Here is a 19307-nt window from a genome sequence, read left to right on the forward strand (position 1 = left end):
AATAATAAATATGCAAGGTGAACTATAAAGTTTTGCTAATCTAAATTCTGAAATTGTCATTGTATATGTCTGTATATATTTTATTTTTAACTTTTATGAGTATGGTAAATTGCTTCATTTTTTTCCCCTGTAGGTGTCTTATAGAGATGTATTCAATTTAATCATCACCCCTAAAAATGAATATAGGAACTCACAAAAATTTATTCTAGTTAATCATCAGTTCTAAAAATGAATGTACAAACTTACAAAGACTTTTCAATTTAATCATCAGTCCTAAAAATGAATATAAGAACCAACAATTGTCTATCCCAAATGCACTTTATAACCTCCTTCTCTCTTCGCCCCCCCCCCCATCCCATTTGTTACATAGATCGAAAATCAAAACTTCCTCTGGAGATTATTTTTTGCAGTTGTACAGGGTGTGAAGAAACTGATGTTTCACTTTAATTAGCTATATTTACCCATTTGTCCTGGTAAACTACCCCCTCCATGAGACCCCTGTCAGCTATTCTTTCTCTTCACATTCTCCAGAAAGTTATATTTATCATTTCCACCACCTCCTCTTTCCCTGGAAACAACTTTGTACGAATATTTTTAGTTACTTAACCTTTCTGCACAAACCCTTTTCTACCCTTGAATCATATTGGTTGCTTCCTTGTAATGGATGAGAAATTAACATTGCCACGGGGACATGGACAAAACCACATGCTTTCTTAACATAAATCTGAATAGCCACCTTAGGTTGCCTGGAAGTGTGTTTCATAAATTGGAGTTTTTAGTAGAGATTCCTTGAACTTGATGTCAAAAGACCTAACAGACCTAATTAGTGGCGGGTGCCATCCTGGGGATTTGAATGATCCATTTTGCACAAGAACATTTTGATGCAGTTAAAACCTTATCTCCTTTGAAGGCTTTTCTTTTATTGCATTGAATTTCAACACAGTCAGGCAAATTTTTCGTTTATTTGTGCAGTCAGATTGCTATTTCTGTTCATGTACTGGAGTTTGGATTTTTTTTTTTCTCTCTCTCCAAATGACTTAGTGAGATTTCACAATGTTTTATTTCTACAACTTATGTAAAAAGATGGAAGTTGAATAAATGAAAGAATGCTGAGAATTTCCTATCTCCGCTGTTGTTTGGTCTAGGTTAGAATGGCTATTATGCAATAACAGTTGTTTCTTTCCTTTTTTTTTTTTTTTTTTTTTTTTGCTGCCTGAAGGCCTGAGCTACAATGTTTCCGTAGGATTTGGGAGTACGTTCTATTTGAAATATCTTTGTTTGTGGCTAATAGCAGTGCATTAATATCATCCCTGCATGTAAATAAATAGAAATGCATTCTCTATGTATCCTTGCACTTTTCTGATTAGAACAGCCAATTGAAATAGAGAATTCAATTAGCACAAAGCAAATATTAAATGGTAAAATTAGTTTGGACGGCAGTAACTGAATGGATTTTATGTCCTAGCTATGTTTGTTCTAATCTCTGGCCTCCACATAGATACAAAGTGGGAAGACAGAAATAAAGAGTGGCAATTCCCCCTGATCTGACACAGTTTATGTAATGGCGATAGCATTGCCCTGGTGCAGTGATGAAGGGGGTTGTAATGAGGTGTCACCTTATGATCATTTTCAAACCATGGTGAGATTGGGGGGTGGGGAGTGGCCTCTTTTAGTGCAAATCAGACCAGTCTCTCCTGTCTGCTCATTGTTCTGTGGTCTCCATTTAACCTTCTGAATAGCGGGGCAAGAGGAAGTATGTTCTTTTTTCCTTCTCTTCTTCCTCTTCCACCTCCTTTTCCTCTTCTTATTCCACTTTTCTCTTCTCTTCTTCCTCTTCCTCTTTCCCCAAGTAAGAGCCAAATCACAGGATTTCAGCCAACTGGAGGGGATTGAGTCCCAGTGGTTTCAGAGAATTGCTAGCTCTCTCTTATTTACCAGCATCTTGAAAGGATCAGCGGCTCCTCTAATAAATCAACCTATAATATACTGATACCTTGTTGAGCATCGGCTTTGTGAATGCAGTCCTGTACCAGGCATTCTAGACATGCCCCTCGCCCCCTCCAAGCATCTACAGTCCCACTAGGGAAGTAAGATGAATATGCATCAGTGAAAAGAAAGCACAAAATATTACATAATTAAGTATCAATTAAGTGATAAAGGTGTTAGTGTGTGAGGGAATAATGTGCCAAGTCATCGAATGCTGGACTTAGAAGGACAGATGAGAGCAAAAAGTTCAAGGATGGCAAATGCTTGGTGTATATAACCAACACCATTCTCATGCCAGTGGCAGGCATTGCTAATCAATCACATCACTCCTTGCCGATCTCACATGTGGCCCTAAAAACAGTCTTGCATTTTTGCTTTCCAAGAAGCCACCTCTTGGTCAGAGTAGATATGTGAGAGAAAACATATTTCCCTTTCCTGATCTAGTCTGATCCCCTCATTTTAGATAAGGAAACAGAAGCTCAGGAAGTTAGGTCATACCTAAGACCACAGAGGCTGAACTCAGGTGTTCAGATCTTCATTTCAGTGCTCCACCTGCACTGGGGAAGTACAATTCAGAGAAGAGAGACATACACAGGGGCTGGGGGTTGTAGAGTGTAGATTAGATCAGCTGGGGATTGGTTCTCAAAGCAAGTTGAATTGGAGAAGAAAAATTCAGAAGCTGGAAGCATCTATCCTGAGACTTTAAAGGACCATTGTGAAGGAACCCATCACTCATTACTATAAGGCAGAATTACTCTTGGACTTGGAGCATGCTATGATTTTCCTTTGACTCTCTTCTCCCTCCCTCCTCGCTCTCTCAGCCAACAATATATAGCTCTTGATGGTGTCTGATAAAGTTGGGGCAAATGTGTGATCTTGCTGGGAAGTAGACAAGTCTAACAGATGTCACAGCCCACATGGAAAAATCATCTGGAAAGCAGAGTGTACTCCAGACTGTTTAACGGGTCCCTGAGAAGTGGGAAAGGCACGGGGCTATTTTGAGGAAGCCAGGGGGTGGGCTGGTTGGCCATGCCCTTCAGGGAGGAATGACCCTCCACCTTCCTCAGCCCCTACCTGTCAGCCTCATTCTCCCAGCCTTATGCTAGAGTCTGCAGGTGAGAATCATGCTTGGGGGGAGGGGGGGACTGGGGAGATTTCCTGGATGTGCTCATGCTCTGGAAAGAAATACTGAAAGCCAGAAAAAAATCTGGCAAGAGCAGAGCCTGGCTCTTTGAGCTTTTTATTTGAATTCTCTGTTCTCCACTCTCAACATCAGCCTGAGGAGGAAAATGTGCATTTTGAAAGTAACTGGCACATTTTGGAGAAGGGGACGAGGGACGTTGTATTACAGGGAATGAGGAGGGCTTCCAGAAACTCAAACACCAGTTGAATGGAAGGGCCTGTGTGACCTACATTGGTTGTGGTTCACGTCTAGTTCGTGGATCTCCCTCACCCCACTCCCCAGTCCCAAGAACCAAAGTGCAACTAGGAGATAGCAGACCATCAGTTTAGAGCTCAATTTAGTCAACACAGATAGAATCCGGGCTTAGATGGAAACAGTAGAACTGAGAGCCTTCTAAGGAAGGTCTTTGAATTCTTCAAATATTTTGCAAAAACCAAATCTTGGCATCTTACCATCAGATAAGGAAATGATCTCTGCAGGCAGGGATTTAGGGAGATTTTTAACTTCTCCCCAGCCCCTGCTTTGACTGGAAATGGATGAATGGCGGCTTCTGTTTCCCTTGTCTGCATGCCTGTTGCTCAGATTCTTGGAGAAGTTCTATGTGCTGGTACCAGTGTTTTTGAGGAGCCATTGCGGAGTGGGTAGTCCCTGTGGTTGGAAACAGCCACGGAGACATCCTGCCCTGGAGAATTCCTCACAGTAGGAAGGGCCGAGGCTGCCCGCACCATCCACCTGGTGCCTTAGTCACTCGGCTACAGCCAGCTCCCAACTCTGCCCATAATTCTGATTCCTTGGCCACAGGGCAGAGGGGACTTGGAAGGTTTGTTGGGACACAGAGTGCAGAGTGTGCCTCTTCTTGAGTCCCCTTACGGTTAGAGAGCTTCCAGCCTACCTTCTAGAGAAAGATGGGTCAGGAATTGCAGTCCCGTCCCTGACTTGAGGACAGTAACTGTTGCCTTGGTGGAGAGAAACAAAAGAAGCCCACCTGCGGCATCTGCTATGGCTTCATAACGACCATTAGTTCCTCATGGTGTTTCTAGATTTTATCTTTGCAGCACAAAAGAGTGCTGACTGGGTCGACTTCATTCTGAGAGCCTCTTAAAATATCCCAAGGTATAGCTCAAAGGATTCTCCTTGGGAAACCTCTCCAGACTGTGGTCCTGAAGATTTCGGGACTTTTTCCACTTGAGACAATAGCTGTGCTGGTGGAGAACTTCAGGGTCAGCTCCTATCAGATTTCTCTTCTGGGATGACCCTCATATAGCGGAAACCAGAGACCAATGGCTGCTAGTAACATACTCCATCTGCCTGTGGCAGCTGCAAGCCCCCATGCCCACCAAGACATCAGGATTTCCAAGAATGCATCAGCCATTTTATGCACAGTTATCAGCTGTTTATGAAGCACCTGCCATACGCCAAACTCTCTACTACAGTCTTGGAAATCAAGTTAATAAGACGTGCATGGCCTACAGGGAGGGTAGTATTATAAACAAGTTGAGGGCTCCGAGGTGCAGACCAAGGTTCACCTGGCTATCCAAGGGAGTGGACATCTTGACCCAAATACCATTCTGTGCTCTGCACAGAGTACAGAGTAGAGCCATAGAACTTATGGCTGAAACTGAGTAGAGCCATAGAACTTTAGAGCCTCTGATCTGAGCCCCAGAGACGTTCAAGTGACTTGGCTTCAGATAAGGTCTCATCCAAAGTCAGACAGTTGAGGCTGGAGCATGGGCTGGGCCATGGCCCGCAGGGTCTTTGCTGTTGGCATGGTGGTTCCCACCGAGAGAATCTTCAGGGCTCATGGGCAGGAGTTTGGGATCCAATCCTACCTGCAGGGCTCTCCTCATCACTGGGGCAGCATCACTTTCTGTGCACGTGTCTTGTGTCCATGTGTCTGTGCTCATCAGCTCATGTTTCAAAGCCACGCTTCCCTCATCCTCACCCCCGTACCTTGCCATGGCCGCAAAAGTAGAGTTGTAGTGGTTTCCTTTCCTCCTTCTCTTTGCCTCAGGCTTTCTCTATCCACTCAGGGAGTTCATGTGAATCCATAAAAGGCTTTGGCTGGTGCAGGTCTCTGTGTCCTAAGTAGAGTTTAGCTGTGATCATTTAGGGAACCTGATGCTACCTGCCTTGTGACATACTTATGATTCGATCTAAATGACCAAAGCTAATTAAATCAGAGATACGTGTAGGGCAGTTCTGTCTCCACCATAAAGTAATAATTCAGTGTGTGAAATTTATTGAGCGCTGACAAAATGCCTAAGTGCTTTACATGAATCAGTTCATTTTATCACCACCACCCCATGAGGTGGGTGCTGTTATTCTTCCTTACTTTACAGATGAGGGCTCTGAGGCTCAGAGAGGTTCAGTGACTTGCCCAAGGCCGCCCAGCTAGCAAGCGATGGGGTCCAGGACACAAGCGCTACAGCATGGCTCCAGAGCCTGCGCTCAAAGCACTCTACTGCTGTCGTTATTCTTGTTATTGTCTCACCCAGATCAAAGCCACTCAGTTTTTGGCAGACATAGCAGGCTACCCCTTAACGGTGGCATTTGTGGGCAGCCATGTCCTGAGCAGACTCTAGGACTCATAGACGGCTGGTCCTGGACCTTTCTGCTGGGTCCTTGCACTGCAGAGAGGGTAATGCTGGCCCTGTCCCTCCCACAGCACTCCCTACAACTGAAGAAGGTGCCTTGTTCACCCAAACAGCCAGCCCCTTGTGTGGGATGAGTGTGACCGTGACTCCAGTGGTGACATAATATGTCCATTTTCCTCTTTTCCATGACAGGAGGCAAAGACACCATACTGTTTGGTGACCCCGCTCTTCCCACCACGCAGAGGTCGAGATCCCCACTGCTCAAGTTCGTCGAGCAGCTCACTGAGAACAAAGCGAGTCCCAAGGATGGTAAGCGGCCCTTGATTTCTTGCTCTTTCTTTGCCTGGCCAAGCCCTCCAGGGGCTTGGAGGACATCAGTCCCTCGCCTTCCTGCAGCTTCTGTGGCACTGTTGGGTCATCCCTCGTGTTTCTTCTTGTTGCCTACGTGGGTTTGTCTTGTTTGGAGCTTCCTGCAGAAGAACAAGCGTCCCTGCACTCTCAGCATGGCGGCATAGAGGTTAAGAGCGAGGGTCAGGATTTGAGCAACCTGGGTTCACATTCCAGCCCCACGTCACACTGGCTGTGAGAACTTGGACTGGTAACCTCAACCTCAGTTTCCCTACCTATAAGACGGTGAGATGTGGTACCAACGTCAGGGAAATCTTTGCACATTGCCTGGCAATGTGGTAAGTGGTCTAGGAATCAGTTGGATGGAGAAAACAATTTCTTTACCAGGCACACTTTCTGGAGGCAGTGTGTTTTGAAGGGGATCAAGGGCCCATTTAAGGTGCCAGATGAAGCAACAGGGTCGAGAACCAGATCTCTTCCCAGGTGGCAGTCTCATTTCCCTGACTAAACTATCTTTCACATCTTTCTGAGTTTTGCTCATCTGCTCCCTCCGCCCCCAGTGTGGTTACCAGCTTCCAAGATGGCCCCAATTGATCTCCACTTCCTGGCATTTGTGCCCTGTGTAGTCCTCTCCCACACTGCATCAGTGTTGGTCTGTGTGACTGATGGATTACAGCAGAAGTGATGGTATGTGAGTTCTGAGGCCGAGTTACGAAAGACTTGTGGAGTCTGCCTTACTGTCCCTACCTTGGATCCTTCACTCTGGAGGAAGCTGGCTGCCATGTCCTGAGGATTCTCGAGCAGCCCTACATGATCTTCACGTGGCCTGGAACTGAGGCTTCCAGCCATCAGCCACATGAGTGCGCCATCTTGGAAGCAGATTCTCCAGCCGCAGTCAAACCTTCAGATGACAACAGCCCTGTTTAACATTTTGATGACAACCCCATTGGAGACCATTCACAAGAACCACCCGGATAAACTGCTCCCAGGCTCCTGAGTCTTAAGCTGCTAAGTTTCGAGACAATTTGTTATACAGCATTAGATAACTAATATACCCAGCACACGGGTGTCACGCTTCTTTCCTGGATTTCTACATTTCCTCTCCATCTTCTCTTGCTCAGAGTCATGCCTGCAACCACACCTCTATGAAAATATTTTTGACATTTTTTCCCAGTGGGTCCCATCTGCAGAGTTACAGTCCCATATTTCCCAAAGCACAAATTTTCCCACCTGCATATTCTATGGACTTCTCAAGTATGACATCACAACTCTTCCTGCTTCCTCTTTTTGTCACTTAGCTATCCAACAGAGTCATCATCAACCGCCGTCCACGTTCCTTCTCCATCCATATCTAGTCTGCTGCTACTCTTTCTTCAGAGCTTCTTGTATCTCCATTTCTACCACCTCTGGCTTGGCTTGGGCCCTCTTGACCTTCTTGGCAAGGCTTCCATCCTGGTTTTCCTGCCTCCCAGAATCTCCTTACTCCCTTCCCGTCTTCATCCTGCTGCTGTGGGATGAAGCTTCTGGAGCACTGCTTTCCATCATGGTTGTACCCTGCTCAAAAATCTCAAGTGGCTCCCAACTGTCTCTTGTTAGCTGTTGAATAATAAAACACCCCAAAGCTTAGAACTTCAAGCAACAGCTATGTATTATTTATCCTGAGTCTTTGGATCCGATGGGTGGTTCTGCTAATCCGAGCTGGGTTCGGCAAGGCTCACTCCTGCTTCTGTACAGGTGTGTTTTGAAGCCTAACCAGATCACTCATACTAGTGCATGGAATGGTAAGAAGAGAAGCCTGGACGGGTCTAGGATTTCAACAGAGAGGTTCCCCAAGCACATGTGGGAAGAATTCCTGGAGAGAGCTCCTGACTTGTGGGGTTCCCACACTGGCCAGAAGACAAGGCAGGGACTTTCTAGCCAGCAGCATGGGGCTGTTTGCAAGGCTGGCCTGCTGAGCCCCCAGGCAGGCCCAAGCCTGCTAACCTGACATGGAGTCTGAGCCTGGCTTGATTTTCAGAAGGGTAGCGTAAGTAATGGCCTGATTCAAAATGATAGCTTTCAGAGTTCCATCATTAGCTCTCATTGTTCCAACCCTGTCCTTCGCCAGCACGGGTGGCAACAAGGAAGCATTTATGTAACTGCTGTCAGTGTCTGGGATGCCCTCATCACGGCTGCATCTCTGATTAATTCCAACTGAAAGCAGCTCACACTCAGGAAGACAAAGCCCATCAGAGACCAGTTCACAAAAGAAGATGAATGTGCCCTTCGGGCCAATGTTAGGGGGGAGGGAACACATTTTTAGAAGACCAGCAATCCTTTCTACAAAGAGCTACTGTTTTTTTCTTTTAGAGAAAATATTTTTTCTTTCTGCACTATTTGTGTCCTAAGGCATTTGTATCAGTTGATTGCCTCATCATTATTGATATGTATATTGTTATTAATAAGTATTAATGATACTAATTCTGTTTGCTAAAGCAGCACGGAATAATTACTATTTGGGGGGTAATAATATTTTCCAATTCTGAGCCAATTCAGAAATCTTTCTTTTATGGAAATGGCAAGGGCTTCCCTGGTGGCGCAGTGGTTGAGAGTCCGCCTGCCGACGCAGGGGACATGGGTTCGTGCCCCAGTCCGGGAAGATCCCACATGTTGCGGAGCGGCTGGGCCCGTGAGCCATGGCCGCTGAGCCTGCGCATCCGGAGCCTGTGCTCCGCGACGGGAGAGGCCACAACAGTAAGAGGCCCACGTACCGCAAAAAAAAAAAAAAAAAAAGAAATGGCAATGCTATGTGTCTGTTCTCAAAGGAGAAATAAAACTCCCACAGCTTAAGCATCAACATTCCAGAATCACAGAGTTAAAGGAAGATTCTGCTCCCACAGCAAATAACCAGAGGTCCTCCTTATTAGCTCAAGAGTTGTGGTATTTTCAGTAACTTTTCTTTATCTTCTAATCACTACTTGAGTGTACTTTTTAGATATCTTTTGGATAAACAAAAGCGAGAAGAGGATTGGCAAATCCTGCTGTTGAACCATAAGCCAGTCTCAGAGCCTGGTCTCTATATGTTTATGGTCCTGAGACTCTGAAAATCTAGGCTTTCTTGGAAAAAAAAAAAAATCCACAATAGGACCAGACAAGAGAATTACAGCCATGTCCATCCCCTTATTACGACTGTGCCTTGACCTATAATGATGACAGCAGTGTGGCCCCCGTTCCCCTCACCACCCAAAAGTTGAAAAGTTCTACCTGGTAATCTCAGAGGTTTGCCATTTTAAAAAAGATTCATACATTTGGATGTGAGCGGAATGTCATCTAAAAAAACGGCACAAGGCAAAGGACCGGCGAACCAAAAGGCCTCAGTGTAATTTAGACCACCCTCCCTTAGATGTAAATTAAGGTAGAGAAGAGTAACCTGACCTACAGTAAAAACAGCGCAAATGGTTTAGGGGTTAGGTTGTTATGGATAAGGTTAATTAATTTTTCAGGGGCACCAGAATATACTATTAAGTGTCCTGGAAGAAGTAATTTCATAAGAGTAATTTCCAGAAGGAGTTTATTCATCTCACGTTGGTGAAAAATTTAGCCGCAGAAAGGACCATAATTTACTCCTTTTGAATAAAGCTTCTTGCACTATGCTGGAAACTGGCTCATTTTGACTCCGTGTTTCCCCGTGTCTCCTGTATAACCACTATAACATTTTTTCATTTGTTAGTATGAAAATTATGTGATTGCTTCCCTGAGCTACCACAGATGTAGCTAAATGATTGTGTGAGTTAGAAATCTTTTTTTCTCAAAGTGCCATTTTAAGAACTTTTAGTAACCTGAACCTGGAACAAATAAATCCAAGGACTGCTTTCATTTATTTATGGATGGTATTGAAATATATGTACAAACATATTCATTTATTCATGCATTCATGTATATGTCTATAGATTCAAACATTTAATAAGCTATTTACTGAGCCCCCCCTTTACTGGCAAAGGTAAAAAATTAATCAGGTAAGATTTTATACTTCAGGTGCGTTTTATAAGCTAATTATACATAAGTAACAATTTAAGGGTTAAAAAAGTAAGAAGTATGAAGTTCCCTTGGAGGTTCAGACACAACCTTGTGGGGATTAGGACAGTGGAAGGATTTAATCAAACAGCCTTCACGGCGGAGGTGGAGGTGGGGCTCACTCTTGAAGCTGGTCATCTTGACGCATCAAGGAATGATGGTCACGGAGGCATCAACCATGTAAGCAAAGACGCAGAGGGCAGGGCTGGGTGCCATGAAGGGTTCGGTGTGGCTGGAGTATAAGGACACGAGGAGAAGAGTTGGCATGGCAGGTAAATGGATGTTGGGTCACTGAAGGTGTTGAATGTCAGGAGAAGCTAGGGCTTTGTTCTCGGGGTGGTGGCGGCCTTTGGAGGTTTGAGAGCTGGGGAAAGGCGTAGTCATATTTGTGTTTCAGCTCTAGTGTGTCTCACACTGTCACGTGCAGCCACATCGCCTGCGATCTTACTAAAATGCAGATTCTGAACCAGTAGGTCTGGGATAGGATACTGCATGTCTAACAAACTGCCAGGTGATGCCACTGCTGCTGGTCCACGGACCCCACTTTTAGTAGCAAAGCCTTAGGGAAGGTTCCTCTCCTGATAGTTGGATTACAGCAGGAGGAGCTGGGGAGCACAGGAACCTATTAGGAATTAACATACGTTATCCTGGCTGAACAGATCTGAAGAGTTACTTTTTTAAAAATCAAGGCTTGCTTTAGTCACTCATTTATATATTCATGAATTTCATTTAAGCACAAGTAATGTCTCATTTTCAGGTACAATACTTACTGAAGTCAGTGAGCTCTTAGGAAAGTAATACATAGTGGTCCATGACTAAATAATACAGGCTTTAGAGTATATACAAGATTTGGTCGAATGTCTGTCCCTGGGAAATTTCTATGGTCATTAAAAGGACTTAAGAGAAGGAAAATGGCTTCTTTTGAATGTGAGAAGCAAATCTGTATCAGAACTAGAGGCTTGGGGTGTGGGGACAGCAGTCAAGGTCTGCCTTGACTTCTGAGAACCACAGGGTCTAGTGTTGAACACACATGTCTGGGTGCCAAGAGTTCACTCCCCAAGTGCTTCCCAGGCATGCAGAGCCTCTTTTGCTTGTTAGGTCCGGAAGGGCCATCAGAGAGTCCTGCCCCTCATTTTGTATCTGAAAAAAAGAAGGCCATGCTACCAGAAAACTACTAGAGCTAATCAGTGAATTTGGTAGAGTACCAGGATACAAAATTAGTGCACAGAAATCTCTTGCATTCCTATACACTAACGATGAAAAATCTGAAAGAGAAATTAAGGCAACACTCCCATTTGCCACTGCAACAAAAAGAATAAAATACCTAGGAATAAACCTACCTACGGAGACAAAAGACCTGTATGCAGAAAATTATAAGACACTGATGAAAGAAATTAAAGATGACACAAACAGATGGAGAGATATACTATGTTCTTGGATTGGAAGACTCAACATTGTGAAAATGATTCTACTACCCAAAGCAATCTACGTATTCAATGCAATCTCTATCAAACTACCAATGGCATTTTTCACAGAACTAGAACAAAAAATTTCAAAATTTGTATGGAAACACAAAGGACCCCAAATAGCCAAAGCAATCTTGAGAAAGAAAAATGGAGCAGGAGGAATCAGGCTCCCAGACTTCAGACTATACTGCAAAGCTACAGTAATCAAGACAGTATGGTACTGGCACAAAAACAGAAATACAGATCAATGGAACAGGATAGAAAGCCCAGAGATAAACCCGCACACATATGGTTACCTTATCTTTGACAAAGGAGGCAAGAGAATACAATGGAGAAATGACAGCCTCTTCAATAAGTGATGCTGGGAAAACTGGACAGCTACATGTAAAAGAATGAAATTAGAACACTCGCTAACACCATACACAAAAATAAACTCAAAATGGATTAAAGACCTAAACGTAAGGCCAGACACTATAAAACTCTTAGAGGAAAACATAGGCAGAACACTCTATGACATAAATCACAGCAAGATCCTTTTTGACCCACCACCTAGAGAAATGGAAATAACAAAAATAAACAAATGGGACCTAATGAAACTTAAAATCTTTTGCACAGCAAAGGACACCATAAACAAGATGAAAAGACAACCCTCAGAATGGGAGAAAATATTTGCAAACGAAGCAACTGACAAAGGATTAATCTTCAAGATATACAAGCAGCTCATGCAGCTCAATATCAAAAAAACTAACAACCCAATCCAAAAATGGTCAGAAGACCTAAATAGACATTGCTCCAAAGAAGATATACAGATTGCCAATAAACACATGAAAAGATGCTCAACATCACTAATCACTAGAGAATGCAAATCAAAACTACAATGAGTATCACCTCACACCAGTCAGAATGGCCATCATCAAAAAATCTACAAACAATAAATGCTGGAGAGGGTGTGGAGAAAAGGGAACCCTCTTGCACTGTTGGTGGGAATGTAAATTGATACAGCCACTATGGAGAACAGTATGGAGGTTCCTTAAAAAACTACAAATAGAACTACCATATGACCCAGCAATCTCACTACTGGGCATATACACTGAGAAAACTATAATTCAAAAAGAGTCATGCACCACAATGTTCATTGCAGCTCTATTTACAATAGCCAGGAGATGGAAGCAACCTAAGTGTCCAGCCACAGATGAATGGATAAAGAAGATGTGTCACATACATACAATGGAATATTACTCAGCCATAAAAAGAAACAAGACTGAGTTATTTGTAGTGAGGTGGATGGACCTAGAGTCTGTCATACAGAGTGAAGTAAGTCAGAAAGAGAAAAACAAATACTGTATGCTAACACATATATATGGAATCTAAAAAAAAATCAAAGGGTTCTGATGAACCTAAGGGCAGGACAGGAATAAAGACACAGATGTAGAGAATGGACTTGAGGACACGGGGAGGGGGAAGGGTAAGCTGGGACAAAGTGAGAGAATGGCATTGACATATATACACTACCAAATGTAAAATAGATAGCTAGTGGGAAGCAGCTGCATAGCACAGGGAGATCAGCTCAGTGCTTTGCAACCACCTAGAGTGGTGGGATAGGGAGGGTGGGAGGGAGACGCAAGAGGGAGGGAATATGGGGATGTATGTATACGTATAGCTGATTCACTTTGTTATACAGCAGAAACTAACACAACAATGTAAAGCAAGTATACTGCAATAAAGATGTTAAAAAAAAAAAAAAAAAAGAAGGCCAAACAGGTCATCCTGACCACAAAGCAAGCAAATAGGAAAATGGGGTCTGGATGCTGGCTCTCAGGGCCCCATGCTCTCTCCCATCCCCCTCCAGTTGCAGCTAGAGAATTTCTGTTGTACAGGTTTAGAAAGAACAGTTTAGAGAGGCGGGGTAGGGAGCTTGAAGTTGCTTTTGCATACAGCACTTTATTGAAAGTGAGAAAGCACAAGTGGTCTGCATCAAAGAATGAGGTGCTGATGGAGATGGGGGTGGAGGTGCTCAATCCCTCCCTAACTCTCCTTCTGTTTCCCACACAGAGAGCAGCGAGAACCTCTTTTCATTACTAAAGAGCCCCAGATCTTCCCTGAGCTACAGAACCTACAAACCCTTTGTCCTCAGGTTAAATATTTCATGGGCACAAGGAACCACCATCAGAGAGCGAAGCAGCCGATAACCAGGCGCCTGGAAAGGAGGGGTTACAGACATGGCCCACGTGATCCCTTTCCCTCCATTAATGACACAGGAATCACCAGAGTGGCTGTTTTCTTTTTTGTGGGTCCTGTGTTCCCTTCAGCAGGATTTTCTATGTCGGAGGCCTGGCAGAAGTGGGCCTGAGGTTGGGAGGAGAGGGGAAGTAAGGGCTGACTTCCAGCCAGAGGTTTGACGCTGTCCCTGGTCTGTTTCAGGGGAGGCTCAGAAGCAAGAACGAGATGAAAGTCGTGCCGCTGCCGAGGCGTTGACAGTGCGGGAGGATGCTGGGATTCCCGCCGTTAGCTCCCCAGCAAATCAGAGTCACAGGAACCAACGCAAGCACTTTCATCCCTCATTACCCCAGCTACCTTCTGAGGAAGAAGAAGTAAACAGGCTTGGAAGGGAAATCGTGAAACTGGCAGAGGAGCAGGCAGCTGCCAAACCAGAAGGGGTCACAAGAGAGGGTCCCGTGGAGAGTCGGAGGGACGAGATGGGGCCATCCCCGCCGGACCTGGCCGCCAAGGGGTCGTGCCCCAAACCTTGCCCGGACTCTTCTGAGTCCAGCCAGCGTGCAGCAGAAGCTCCCACCCTGGAAGATGGCAAGGAGAGACCCCCGAGAGTGGAGATAGAAGGAACACCATGAAAACTTGAAGGGGAACGAGGTCAGGCATGATGACACATTGAAGGCACCCGGGTCGGTAAAGAATTAAGCATCAGAACAGCTCACCGAAGTCACTTTCTCCTAAAACACCTCCAAGTCTGCAAGTGAAAAAGGACACACAGCTCCTGCTGTAAACTGTGAATATCCTGATGATGCCAGCACAGTTCGATTTATTAAATGCGGGTCCTCAAGCTTCTCAGTGTCATCTCTTTCTGCGGAAGCTGCACGCTGTGAACATGGCCAGGCGCGGAATCGTGTCAGCCATATGGCTGGTTTTCGACATCCATCTTTCTGTCAGCACTTGTTTTATTAGAGATAAGATGTTTTTCTATTTGCGGTTAAAGTTGTCGATCAGAATTATGGGAAGGGCTTGAAATGGATGGGGTTTTTAATCAGATTCCGGTCTTTGTAATGATTAGGAGGCTGTAGAGTAAGGTGTAATTAAGCACAATGGGTCCAGAGGGCCCCCAGCTCCTCTCCATCACGTCAGGGCCCGGAAGGACCTCCCAGCGTGGGTGTTCTTGGCATCCTGCCCGCAGCGCTGTCTGTAGTGGCACCGACTGGCAGGCGGAAAGGGGCTTAAGTGGGCTCAGAAGGTTAGGCTTCCGGTCTGAAATCCACAGCCCCTGTTGAGACCTGTCTGCTGACTACTAGAGCTGAATTTTCCAGCCTGTAATTCTAGAGGATTAATCGACCTGGAGTGACTGGGGAGGGCAGGACAGGGGGGAGTGGGGCAGGCTGTGGATACACAGGGAAGATGGGGGGGACTCCAGTGGTGTTTTGATGTTTTGTTTCTGAGATGAGATGAGAGCCAGAACCTGGGAATGCTGGTTCTCTCCCTTCATCCCAGGCTACATATAGGGTTTTATGGTTTTATGGTCCTGTAGGGTTGGGGCAAGATATAGCTGCTTAGGGGCCAACCCACAATCCCCCCACCACCTGAAACCTCTAGCATCACTCCTCCAACAGAATGCTGCGGCTGCTTCCCCCTGTGCTGCCGGCTACTGGAGTTTTAAAGACAGAGCTCGTGGCCCTAGAGTGGAAAGAAAGGGAAAAACAAAGTAACTCATTACAGCCTTTGTGATGATGGGGAGGGGAGGGGACGAGGGAACCAAGTTCAAGCTCCAAGAGTGGGAAAGCAGAGAGTGGTCACCCCCACCTGCTTCTTTCCTTAGGGATAAAATTAACTTTTCTAGGCGGCATCTGGCGCTGCAGCACTTGAAGCCTCATCAAATGACAGACCTTTCTTTGTGCTGAACACAGTTCATTTCTCCAGGAAGACCTAAAACTAGATCGCAAAGCTCAGAACATCCCTGAGAACCAGAATGACTCCTTTGAGAGACTCTCCTGCAGGGAAAAGAGAAGTTCCCAAGGTGGGAGAGGTAGAAAATTCCTCAATTCATCCTAGAAATCAGAGGTTTAGACCAGGCTTGGGATCCCAGGTGTGAATCCTGCATGCACGTGGGTGACCAGCTGCCCGCCCCCCCCCCGCCCCCAAAACTTCCCTGCCACGTTTATCTCCTGACATCACTCTGCCAGCTGGGTGGGATCCATCAGACTTTGCATGTCTTGCTCTGAAGGAGGGCAAGGTGCAGACCAGAGGGTCCCATCCTCTGCCAAATGCACCCTGGGTGGACCTCCAGCTGCTTTCTTCCCACTCACCTGAGTCCACCCTCATCACCTAGAGGGATGCAGGCACGCCTGAGTCAGAGCACTGTGGCTCCCGGTGAACAGGACATGACATCTACCCCTGCCCGTCAGGCCCCAATGCCCCATTCATCCCTCTATGCTCCAGCCTCTCCCCCTTCCCAGACTCATCCCCTTACCTTTCCCTCCACGGAGGTCGCTTCTGCAGCTGCAAAGTTTGCCCAGGCCAGCAGCCACAGAAATCACTTTCCTGCTGTACCAGGCCTAAACTCTCTGCAAATGTTTAACACTACTGCATAGGACGCCAAAGCCACCAAAGGAAAACACAGCCAGATTTAATACAATGATAATAACAAGAAAAATCTCTCTCCACGGAAGCCTTGGTTTTGACACACGATTGGCCAGGTGCATGTTTTTAGGGCCCATTCATCACCTTCTGGAAAGCAGGGCTTATAATAAACTCCTACACATTCCATCATGGGCAAGAAAACTGCCATGAGTCCCAGAGTATGGGGTTCAGGGCAGGGGGTCATAGGGAGCGATAACATAAGCTCTGTGTATCCAATCAGCCTGTGTGGGGGGGGGGGTGGGTCTTCTGTTATTAGATGGAATTGGAGCCAATGAGATTATCCTGTCATATTTGTAATCTTGACATTGCCCTGTACATACATGTGACACTGTCCCACCTCTGCTATCCCAACTCAACATGGTTCTTCTGTTCCACAGACATTAAAAAGAGTTTCAGCAATTACTTATGGTTGTCTTTTGTCTTTTTAAGAGTCATTGTGAAAATGTATTTCATTCTGTGCCCTACTCCACCAGATAACCCTGCATCAGTTGGGGTACTCTCAGCTACAGTTCACACTTTAAGAAACTTAAACAATAAGGAAATGAATTATATTTCATAACAAGAACTTAAGAAGTAGGGAATGCCAGGCAGGGCTGGTTCATTCAAGAAAGTTATCAAGGATCTGAGTTTCTGTCTTCCTGCTTTGCCTGCCTCGGTGTCATCTACTCCCTCATGATAACAAGATGGCTGCAACAGCTCCAGCCATCACCTGTTCTCACATCTGTGTCCAAAGGCAGAAGGAAGTTTCTGTGTGTGTGTGTGTGTGTGTGTGTGTGTGTGTGTGTGTGTGTATGTGTGTGTGTGTGTGTGTGTTTTAAGAGCAGGTAACCCAGTTCTTGTCACATTTCATTGGTCAAAATTGTCACATGTCTATATGACCATGTCACATGTCTATGTCTAAAACAGTCCTTAGCAAGGAAGATGAAATTACTCTGATGGGCTTAGATTCATCAAGATTATCCTCTGAATTGGGGAGGAGACTTGTCCCTGGACATGCAGACTCTAAAAGGGTGAACACTAAAACAAAATCAGATCTTGGGAAGTGTAGCAGAGTGGGGGATAGATTTGAGTAGATTTGAGTAGGCCACCAATAGCATTGTCTCTGAACCCCACATGTCTGTTCTTGTTTTATTTTTTCTTTTAAAAACCAGAATATTGCATTACTGATGAGTGTGGAGTTGAGGGAGGGGTGGTTGTTATTTGTTTGTTTGTTAAGAAAAATGCCATCTCATCTCTCCCATTCCCTGACTTCTTTATTACCTGTCCTATTTTGCAGCTGAAACGTTCCCACCTTTGTTTACCTCTTCAAGTGTATCTGTCCTTCCATTATTTTTCCAGCTCAGTTGCCAGCAGAATGCTGAACAGTTTGGATAAATGAAACCGAGCTGACAGGTCTCTTAATGAAAGCTTGTTTGCACACTCTGCATTTCTTGTGATCGCTCTGTACCTGGGAGCCTTTAGGTGTGGATTTTTACATATGAGTGTTTGTCATTCTTTTAATTAAGGCCTGTGGAAATGGATTGGTTTTTGTAAGCCAGACATTTCTCATCCCTAACTCCTCTTTCCATGCCTCCTCTGCACCTTCCTCTCCCCCTCCCCCTTTCTCCTTCTCCTGGAACAGCCTCTGTCGTTAGGAGGCCCCCGATGGCATTCAGCTCAATCCCTGCTGGAACCTGCTCCCAGTTGGCAGTCTTAAGGAAGCAAAATTCATTTTCCCATCATTTTTCCTCTCTCTGTGCCCTCACTCCCAGACACACACCACCATCATGACTTGAAGCTCTAAAAAAAGAGTTCTAGTATCAGTCATTCATGTGTTGGAGTGAATTTGGGGATGTGTTATTCCTTCTGGGAGCATTTGCACCCCAGCTCACCATCTGAATTGTTCCAAATGCATGTCCAATCTTCTCTCTAAAGAATTTCGAAGACCAGCTACTTGCTCATTGGGGTTACCTTTTCTGTCTCTTTCAAATCACAGCATGCCTTTGCCGCTCTTGGTTTCCTCTAAAACCTGTGGCTCTCTCCTGGCTGGTTTATTTCCTGTAGCCCTGTGACTTGATACCTTATTTCTCTTTGAAGAAGGTCTCTATTTGAGTCCCTTCCATCTCTGCCCTCTGCTTTCATTTTGGAAGCCTCCATCTGGAGCAATCTTCCTCCTTAATAATACTGAGGGTACCTTCATAAGGCTCAGTTAGGATGTCAAAAAGCCAAAGGATTCCCCTCAACCCACTACATTAATATATTCCTTGTTTTCCAGATGTCTTTCTGAACAGAGAAAAATTTGTACATTCTACAGATGCAATAGAGAGCGAGGCAGTGAATCTAATTAGAAATAAGCAGAAAAATAAGAAGGACCCATCTCTCGATATTACAGTTGTTCACAGAAACAAAACAAAACAAAACAAGCTGATACAGCCTGAAGGTAATTTAAAACGATAGATACAGATGTGTCGCCTTACATTTCATAACACCTCTTTACCAAATGAGGATTGTTTTTTCGGATTCTTAGGGCAAGTTTGCATAATACTGACAAGTATGATTTTCTGGAATTATATGAGCCCAGGAATATATTTGGGGATCTTGGCAAAGGCCAGTGATAGCCTATTAAATTTAAAACAACGGACTTAAAAAAAAAAACAACAGATCAGGTGCTGTTTTGTAATTTGATTTAAACAAAGTAACTTCTATTCAGTTGTAGACCTTGATTTAGTGGATCTATGATCATCATGTATCATAACTGTATCTTTTTTGTTACCTAAAATTAAAATGTAATTATCCTGATGTAGGCGATTAATCATCGGTATTATTTACATTATC

General features: G+C 44.8%; 1 protein-coding gene across 1 annotated transcript in view; it reads left to right on the top strand.

The window, feature by feature from the left end:
- Window positions 1–16862, top strand: part of CCDC149 (coiled-coil domain containing 149) — a 98527-nt gene extending 81665 nt beyond the window's left edge. Inside the window, 4 exon segments of the mRNA XM_082653767.1 lie at window positions 1220–1252; window positions 5956–6072; window positions 14052–14440; window positions 14443–16862. Of these exon segments, the coding sequence (XP_082509893.1) occupies window positions 1220–1252; window positions 5956–6072; window positions 14052–14440; window positions 14443–14487 (584 nt within the window). The 3' untranslated portion in view covers window positions 14488–16862.
- Window positions 16863–19307: the final 2445 nt, after the last annotated feature.

The sequence above is a fragment of the Grampus griseus genome (assembly GCF_964374135.1).
Source record: "Grampus griseus genome assembly, chromosome: 4".
In the NCBI taxonomy this organism is placed as follows: domain Eukaryota; kingdom Metazoa; phylum Chordata; class Mammalia; order Artiodactyla; family Delphinidae; genus Grampus; species Grampus griseus.